The sequence below is a fragment of the Clupea harengus genome, chromosome 8, assembly GCF_900700415.2.
Source record: "Clupea harengus chromosome 8, Ch_v2.0.2, whole genome shotgun sequence".
Lineage (NCBI taxonomy): Eukaryota > Metazoa > Chordata > Actinopteri > Clupeiformes > Clupeidae > Clupea > Clupea harengus.
In genome coordinates this window covers 21,260,480-21,270,800 of record NC_045159.1, presented here as the reverse complement: position 1 = coordinate 21,270,800, position 10,321 = coordinate 21,260,480, and the positions used below count along the sequence as shown (strand labels likewise).

The window sequence follows — 10,321 nt, the reverse complement described above, 5'->3', positions numbered from 1 at the left end:
TAAAGAGCCTACACATTTTTTTCTTTATAGGGTTTTGCAACATATGGCATAGTATTAGATACATTGTTAAATCTGCAAAAACCAGTCCATTATAAACATTTTAAATGTAGAAGTATTTTTTGGTATACATAATATTTAATATCTTATGTGAGTATAAAAGGGCTCTTTTCTAAATATTTAGTGCTGGTTAACTGAGACCTTTAATTTCTCTATCGATTCCAGACGAGCGATCTGGTTGGCTTTGCGTTTGTGGTGGGGTTGATGTGTCAGTCAGTGTTTCCGAGGGGAGCAGTGGCGCATCTCACGGACTGCCGCTGGAATAAGAGGCATCTCTATCATGTGAGCCATCCGGCCTTTTCTGTTGCCAGCCACGGCAGTCGCATCCGAAATCAAGACTGCGTGGACAAGAAAGAAGAGATAGGCTAGTGTAATTAGTATTAGTGAAAGAGGGACGGATGCGTATTTGTTTTGCTAGGCGACATGAAGCAGGGGGTGGTCAGTCGCCACCGAAACGCTGGTTTCTGGCCAAACACCATCCTGTTCTAGCTCGTCCTCGGCCTCGTTCGGTTGTATTTTATTTTCTTCAGTGAATTTTCATTTTGTTCACCCCAGCTTTTTTTCGGCCAGAGAAGATGCAGCAGGCTTGAGGACATCCTTGATATTCGCTGACTGCCGCTGCCATGACGAACGCAGGCTTTCTCTCGGGCATGGCTCAGCCGGCAGCCTCACAGGCAGATTGACTGGGTCGTGGTTGCAGCCGCGGAGAGGCCGATGTCGACGGCTCATCGTAGGAGCTCGATTCTGTAAATATCATTCACAATAATCATTAATAATAGTCAGGAATCTCAGGGAAAATGTCTTCGCGGTCTGCATTACCACCTGGGAACGAAAGGAGCTCAGATCATGTAAGTGCAATCATTTTTATGAAAAATGAAAGGATGCTTATAATGCATAGGCACAAATAGCACCGTTATTGTTTTGGAGGCTGTCTCATTATAATCTTCATGTGCACTGTGCATAGGCCCAGCATTATTTTGCAGCGTTTTATCTCAGAATGTTGTGTAGCTGAATGGATGACTGGGACAAAACCTGCGCTATGCTACAGCAGGTTCTTTGGCAAAAAAAAGGCCATATTGTTGATTGTGTGTGTGTGTGTGTGTATGTGCGGAGCTGACGGTGGTAACGTTAGGCGAACAGCCGTGGTTAAACCCATCCGCATTTGATGGCTCTCGGCGGATGTGCGCAGAAGCGCCATCCTCACAGCCGTCACTTCTCATTATAACACCAAGCAGATAATGATGTCACATTCTGATTGTGTGTTCTCCTTTTGAGGCCGTTTTGCTTTCGCTCGACTGGCATGCTGCATCCGTTTTCTCTCATGCTTCGGGACAGAGAGGCGAACAGTAGCCCAGGCCTCTCCCTGCCGCTTTCATGGCGAAAAATCTCAGCCGTCAAATGATCGACAAAAGAGGACTGAATTTTCTCGATGCGTGTCGTGCTGTTTTCTAAACGCTGGTGAGGTCAAACAGCGCCATCCGCAAGCGAGCAGTATAATTTTAAGCTGCCGCTACGAGTAGAATTCATCCATGTCTGCATTAGCAAAAGATTCTCTTGGATCATTTGTGAATTTTCTTATTGGTTACTGTGTACAGATGGTGAAATAGCGATCAGCGTCAACAACCGCGATGAGCTACCTACAGCAGGGATTGAGGGTGCAGCCTCCCATCACGGGCTTGCAACATTAAACTGCTGCAGACTCAAATAATAATATACATGTACTCTGGATAGGCCTATGCATTAATACATATAACTAGAATACATAATTAGGCTCATAGTTTAAATATCAACCAGAGTCACATTTACAGGTAATAATTGTAGGTACATTGATATTTAAAAAAATGGGCCTATATAATCTGTAGGCTACTATGAAATCTGCACTCTATCAGTGTAGATGTATATTACTAGAGGCAAAGTATGGGCGTTTCAAAATGTAAAGACAGAAGGAACATGAGGATGAACAGATTTAAGTTGAAAGATAAAGGGTTAAAGATGAAGGTGGAGTTTTTATGCAAAGACAGAGCTGCTGCAGGGGTTATTCGAACCGGCAGGCCGATGCTTCTCTAAAGGCCATTATGCCATTATCTGCTGTGGTCTGGAAGTTTAAAACCTCAAAGTGATGTGCAATGCAACTACTGCAATAAATTAATATCATTCAAAGAAATGCTATTTATGATATTTAACATTCAAACATCAATCATTTATATGAAGTCTGTAAGAGACGTAGGCCTACAGCATTCAGAAGCCCTTTTCATAGCCTGCCCCTACCAGCCTATATTTGCTGCCTTCGTTGGGGTCTGGAAACACCAGTCTGGTTTCCAGTATGGCTGGGAGCGTGGTTAATAAACCTCTGTGCAAACTAGACTGTTACGATACAGTTCAGGGATGATACATTTTAATACGCGGTGATTCTGTGTGATGCGATAAGTTGCAATCTGGTACAGTTCTTAACATTTGTTTAATGTAGACATTCATTTTCCATTATAAAATGAAAATAAGCTAATTCTATAAATAGCATTGCTTACCTTTAAATAGATATATTTCATAAAAGACCACAGAATCCCAAGTATTTTTGTTACTTTATAGTCTGTCCCACACCCCCATACCCAAGTCTGTCACTATGGCAGTTTGCTAGGGGGAGAAATGTGAAACAATATCATAAAAAACACACAACACACAAAAAACATAAAACACACACAACACACAAAAAACATCAAAAACACACTTAGCCCTTCAGCACTTTGCAACTCATGAACTTTGCAAAGCACCTTTAACATTAAAAACAAAATGAATACTAACATCTTATCTCTAATGTAGTATATCTCTCATCTAATATATTATGTAACATGTCTACATATATTATGATATACTGTATATCTCTCTATATATAATATCTAATCAAAACAGTCCATTGTTATGCATAGCCTCTGCCTCCTGTGCTTACTATCTATTAATAATTAATAATAATATCTATTAATATTATATTGATCTACTGTGCAGGGGATGGTCTGCAGGGGTGTATCCTACGTCATAGCTTACACCTTCATAAACTAATAGGCTTTTGACACACACTGTGAGATAAGTCCATGTGGCCAGCGAGTTTCTGTCACATCAACAATGAGAGGTATGTAATATTGGCCTGTGTGCCCAGTTAGCAGATAAGTTAGCACAGAGCCAAGGCTATAATGTTAGCAGATAAGTAAGCACAGAGCCAAGGCTTTAATGTTAGCAGATAAGTTAGCACAGAGCCAAGGCTATAATGTTAGTAGATAAGTTACCACAGAGCCAAGGCTATAATGTCTGATGCAGCCCAAGAAGCTAACAATAGCTGCTTTCTGTAGCATTACCTGTTGTATGTTGTTAGATGGTTATGGCACACAGGCTGAAGATATGTAGACTTCATCCGATATACTGCAATAAACACGTGTACTACACGCACACAGACACACAAACACACACACACACACACACACACACACACACACACATTATGAGTCATTATCAGTGACATAACGCTAACATGAAATACAAAATATGGAATCACCTAGAAAGTGACACATTTTCCAGGAAAACTCAGATTTGTATCCATAAAATGAGGTGAAAAATGAATACAAATTATAGTCAAGTAACTGACCAAGATAGGAATAATTATTTCTGCTTGATATAATAATTTTGTGCTTGAAAAAAATGAGCTTTAATCAAATAATCATGCATTTACAGCAACTACGAACTTTGCAGCATTACAACTACGACTACGACTGCTTCTTCACTAAATATTATTTGGAGCGATGCTTTGGGTCTTATTACGATAAAACTGGCTCCAGTCAGTGGCGTCCACAGGGTATGGCATGGCGATGGAGTTATGGTTGGCATCCACAGGGTATGGCATGGCGATGGAGTTATGGTGAAATGGAATCATGGCCTTTCTTTATTAAAGATTCCTTTTCCTCTGTACAGATGCCATACATAATCAGCACCGAAGCACCCCCAGACCATCACATCTCCACCAGCCACAGACCATCACATCTCCTCCACCCCCAGACCATCACATCTCCTCCACCCCCAGACCATCACATCTCCTCCACCCCCAGACCATCACATCTCCTCCCACAGACCATCACATCTCCTCCACCCACAGACCATCACATCTCCACCACCCCCAGACCATCACATCTCCTCCCACAGACCATCACATCTCCTCCAGCCACAGACCATCACATCTCCTCCACCCCCAGACCATCACATCTCCTCCCACAGACCATCACATCTCCTCCACCCACAGACCATCACATCTCCTCCACCCACAGACCATCACATCTCCTCCACCCCCAGACCATCACATCTCCTCCACCCCCAGACCATCACATCTCCTCCCACAGACCATCACATCTCCTCCCACAGACCATCACATCTCCTCCACCCACAGACCATCACATCTCCACCACCCCCAGACCATCACATCTCCACCCACAGACCATCACATCTCCTCCACCCCCAGACCATCACATCTCCTCCACCGTGCTTGAGAGATGGTGTCAAGCAATCCCCTGGCATATTTTCATTTGTTCATTTGTTCACAAAGTTTCTTCTCTGTGATCCAAACACCTGCATTTAGATTTGTCTGTCTGTAACATATTTTCTATCATCTTCCACCTGGTATCTGTTTCCTTTTGCCCATTTCAGCCTTCCCCTTCTGTTAGCCAGTCTTAGATACGACTTTTCATTGGCCAGTTTTAGATATTACTTTTTCTTTGCGTCTCTGCCTAGAAAACCAGCACTCCAGAGCCTCTTCACTTCTGACGACGAGACTGGTGTTTCATGGGTACTATTTAATGATGCTGCCAGCTCATCTGTTTCTCAAACTAGAGTTTCTGATGTTCTTATCCACCTGCACAGGTGTGCACCGGGCCCTGACCCGTCTCTCTGTATCCTGGTTAGAGCTGCTTTTCAGTGGTTCTGTGAAGGGTGGCTGGCCTTTGGGACATATCTTAGGTTTCTTGTCAACTTCTTGCATGGAATAACCTTAAATCCTTCAACAAATACTAGACTGATGTGTTTATGAAGAAAGCTCTTTCTTTCTGGCCGTTTTAGACCAGAATCAGAACAGAAGTTTTAGACCAGAATCAGTTCCACAGATGCTGATGCTCCAGAGAGTGAAGTAGCCCAAAGAAGGCGTTTCAGTCTTCAGCCACTCAAACAGAATTGCAAAAGGCTTTTCTAACGATGAATTACCTATTAAAACATGCTAATTTAAAACATTTATTTAGGATTAGCTAACATAATATGCCACTGAAACACGGGAGTGATGGTAGCAGAAAATGGGCCTTTTACGCCTATGCAGATATTCCATTTAAAATCCGCTATTACCAGCTGCAACAGTCATTACAACATTTACCATGTCCACACTATATGTCTGCACTGTACACACGATATGTCTGATTCATTTGAGGTTATTTGGATAGTGTGATTTCCTTTAAAAACTAAGGACATTTCTCAGTGATTCCACTTTTTTGAACAGTAGTGTTTATCCACAAACATTTTCATAAAACAGTTCCAAATCAGACGAGTTGTCCAGCCCTCGTCAGTAATACCCATGTCACTGTAATTAAAGTTTAAATGAAGATTCCTCTTACATCATCACATAAACCACTCCCCACAGCACACTGATTGGCAGGCACACAAATGTGGCCAAATGCATTATTCTCTATCGAACCGTTCCAGAGTATGATCCCAGGAAAACTGATATGTTGTGGTTTAGTAGTGTTACACTACCTTGTCATATCAATTTGGCCAAATGTTGCATTACGGCCACATTTTGTATGAATTCATAGTAGGTCCTGTGTGCCTTATGGAGATAAACCTTGTGTCTGGGTCATTTAAGTTTACAAGGAAAAGGAGCCAGGGTACAGGAGAAGAAGAAACTGCTAAAAGAGCCAAAATGGTGGACATCTAATACGGCAGACTTTAAGGATCTGAGAGGCAAAAGTGGTCAGCATGATGAAGTACGTAAAACTATGTTGGACGAGGATCATGATCTTCACTATCTGAATGTGCTTCATGACTCTTTTGCTCTGGTCTCCCTTGCAGGTTTCTTTGCTCCTTTAAAAAATGTGAAATATCTAATTGTGGGCTCTATCATACATTAATTTCCTATTTTGGGCACCACCACAAAATAGTATGAATCCTTCTTTGGGGATAAAACTGTAAAACTCTTTGATACCTGGGCCATTTTTCTGCAGTGAGGAATTTATTAAATCAATTTAGGACATGAACATTTCCCAAGCACTGCACAATTGTTTATGTTCATCACTGATGCATATAAATTAAATTATGTACCGGGGGTGGGGTATGAAACTGCCACAGAAACTCAACTAGACTGAACTAGGTGTTGAGTTAGGGATAGCATGCAACCATCATGAAGTTATGTAGTTACAGAACATCAACATGAAACTAGCTTTGGTTATTTACCAGAACCAAATCTATAATCTAATAAAGAATATCAGTTCGAAACCATTTACTTTACAGCTAGTTGTGTGTAGCCTAGTTAGAACTCCACAGCGAGCAACATCGTAAAGACTGGTCGCCTATGGTGACGGTTAATCATTCAGTTTAGTGGTCAGTGGTCCTGAAGAGCCACTCTGGAGACAAACAGAATTTGGTCTCATCATGGCGTGGGAACCATCAGAGCATTTTGTGCATGACAAACGTTGGAAAGACATGTAATGCTTATTGAAGGCTGAGCCAAAATTGTGAAAATATTGCAGAGTGAGACAGTAAACAGCAAAGGTGAGTGGTGTATGTGTCAAGTTGCTGGGAGGTTGAACTACAGAAGACAGCCTTGTTTGGGTTGGGCTGTTGTCACAATTCCAGTCAAACTATTTTAGGAATTCTTTTAAGACTTGGTTAGCAGACCTGCTTGCTAGCCACCAAACTATGAGATGCTACAGTTTACCGACTGCACAGCGTTACCAACTAGCCTTAAGCCTAATCCATCAGGATCCTCTTTTTGTTTTTTTGCATTGTTGCCATACTTCTGTCACCACTAAAATGCGCTCCAACCCCATTTTAAGATGGCTGCAGGGGATGGAGCATATCCTTTTTTTATGTAATTGTACCACCCATAAGGAAAATAGTAAATAATGTTAATGTTTTTTAATTATTTGCCATTGGTATTTTCTGATTGAACTACTGGAGTGACCACTCACCAGTATTAATAAAGAATGCTTATAGCATGCCTTTTGACATCAATCTCCATCACATGAACTTCTTAGAGAAACCTTTAATATGGGCTTCTTAAAGAGAAGTTTAGAAGTTTAAAGTGAAGCATGTTTGACTGTGTTCTCTCCTCGAAATGACTGTGGTCATGCAAACACAGAGCTATGAACAGTGTGTAGGATTTATCATCACGTACATAGATAGATAGGTCGCCATCTTTGGGTGGATGGCAGCCATTCCGAAGCCCAGATTTAGCATTTGCTTTATGCGCTCTGAGAAAGGATACGTCTGGTTTGTCGTGGAAAGTGTGATAAGAATGTGTGAACAGGCTACGCAGATGGACTGTGCAGGAATCTCTCTCTCTGCCATCTAGTCAAATCACCCAGTAAGAGTATTATATGACAAAATGACCAACAATATTGTTGAAAACTGAAACCTTAGAAAATAGCAACAATAAATCTGTATTGACCTGTATTGTACTCTGGTATTGTAGAGTATACTGCTGGTCTTCCTGGCCTTGGAATGTTTTTAAAACATTTTCTGAATGGCAGAGTTCAGGATTCAGGATTTACATCTGATTTGATCAGATCAGATGTGTTCTTTGATTTTGAGATCAATGACTTTCAACTCTTCATCTATGGAGTTTATTCTGCAGATTTGATAAATAACAAAGTATGACGATATTAATAGAGTATTAATTACAGTATTTTTGATTCACCAATATATCTGATGATAATTTATTTTCAGTTTTGTTTCTGCATAAATACCATAATAACTTAATAACAACCAACCTTTTTTGAGTTTTATGAGATTACTCCCCTTTTTGTTTTATCTTCTTTCAGACTTTACCCAGCGTATTGTAGATCCTCACCATCAGAGCTCTATTCAACACCTGCACTCAAATAGCCTATCTATAATCTATAATCCATAATTTATACGCCAGCTGCGTTGTACTTATCTTATTTATTTTATTTGTATTTATTTATTTGTATTTGTATATTGTATTCCTATTACCTTTCTGCAATTACACCTGAATTTCCCTACGGGGTTAATAAAAGTTTATCTCTCTCTATATATATATAATCTATATCTATATCTGTCCTTCGCCGTCTCTGAAGGGGCAGGTATGCTCCCGTGAACTCAGCTCTGTCCATTTAAATAGCCAGTTAAACCTTCACCACTCCTCAATCCAGTTAAACCTTCACCACTCCTTAATCCAGTTAAACCTTCACAACTCCTCAATCCAGCTAAACCTTCACCACTCCTCAATCCAGCTAAATCTAGTCATTGGCCTACTCTATCTAAACCTAGCCGCATGTCAGACCTCTGATCAGTGGCATTTACCTACTTATCCACCCTTTGATAGTGTTATTCACCTATTTGATCATAAGGTAACTGTACTGCACCCACAAGGGGGTGACAACATAGCTCTGTGCAGCATAAATATACATTCTTTGTTGTTGACAAGATTGTTATTCAAACTAAACACAATGCAAATTGCATTTGATGTTGGTAGGTGGTAGTTGTACTTATTATGTTCCCAACCACTTAGTGATTGTGTATGTTGGCTTGAAGAATGACACTTTATAAAATAGCTGCAGGGGCCTTACATGTAATTTTTCTACACAGCAGCTTGGCGGCCTGCCATTTTGTAAGTAAGTAAAGGCCAAAATATTTAATGAGGCCAACTGCAACACGATGGCGTCATAATGCATGAGAACATAATGCATGAGAAATGAGAAGACAAATCGGTTGCAAATGTTGATGGACTGATCAGGCTAATAATTATAAAACCCTCAGAAGAGGAATCTGGTGTTTGTTTTAACCAAGCAACCATCCATCCATCCATCCATCCACTTTTACTAACCAGCTTCACTCCATGCTAGTTAGCTGAATGAAACAGATACCAGGTGGAAGATGATAGAAAATATGTTACAGACAGACAAATCTAAGTTGAGGTGTTTGGATCACAGAGAAGAAACTTTGTGAACAAATGAACAAATGGAAATATGCAGGGGGATTGCTTGACACCATCTCCCATTTCACTTGACACTGGGTGAGTCAAAATGGCTGACCACACCTTTGTTCTGAATTGGCTGGATGGCTGGGCTCTCCGTGCAAAGCCAGCGTGCGGAGGACTTCCCCGGGTTCAGGACCCACACGCCACTCGTAGTTCACAGACATGACTCACCTGCAGTGATGGGTGCTGGGAGAGGATGGAGTGTGTCATAGAGCAGTCCCCCACATCAGGGCATCCCGATGGCCCGTCTGCCCGTCGCCATGTTTGCCACCTCTTTCCACCTCTAGGATGTTTCTATAAACTTGACTTGCTCTGCAAACCTGTCTGAAGCTGTCAGTGATCCTGATTAGCTGAACACTCGTGAGCTAATCAAGATCATCATAATTCCATTGAATCCAATGAGGGGTGTTTGGAGCATTGAGATATGAACCATTTCAGAGACGGATACAGGCCAGGCGCTACCGGTAGCCATCCTGAGACGGATACAGGCCAGGCGCTACCGGTAGCCAACCAGGGACCCTGTAGTCCCTATGCAGCTCCAGTCACTCCAGCTACACCCACAGCGGGTTTAAGAGACTGCCCTCGCTGTGTTTAAAGAGAGTGACCTCAAAACCAGACCTAGATAATATCGACTCTGTGAGGTTCAAAGAGGACAAGGCCAAACTGGGCCCATGGTTTTTCTTTCTACTGGTTTATAACCCCAGGGTTTGGTTAAAGACTGGAACAATGTGCTTTCACTTTGATTTGCATTTGGTCAGGTTCAGAGCATCCATTTCATCTGGTCGCACATGAGCGGAGCATTAGTTCCATCAATCCAAGATGTTTCCATACAAGTATTCTGGTATTTGTTGTGATTCGTCTGATAACGATGAATGTGGTCCTGAGTTTTACTTAGTCAGTTAGAAGGTTACATCTAACACAGGCCCCATGATGGCAGTCTTGACTGAAATATCACTTTGGAATTAAGTTGAAGTTATACCGTATCAATATTCTGGAAGTGCATCATAAATTCTTCATACTTGTTCTGGT

The 10,321-nt window shown here is 41.4% G+C and overlaps 1 protein-coding gene across 3 annotated transcripts in view; it reads left to right on the top strand.

Moving 5' to 3' along the window:
* The first annotated feature begins 223 nt into the window (after positions 1-223).
* The window catches only part of LOC105890451 (MAP/microtubule affinity-regulating kinase 4), a 35,605-nt gene continuing 25,507 nt past the window's right edge, over positions 224-10,321 (top strand). For all 3 annotated transcript variants that reach the window (XM_031572310.2, XM_031572309.2, XM_031572308.2), the window contains exon 1: positions 224-905. In XM_031572310.2, the coding sequence (XP_031428170.1) occupies positions 855-905 (51 nt within the window). In that variant the 5' untranslated portion in view covers positions 224-854. The remainder of the gene's footprint in view (positions 906-10,321) is intronic.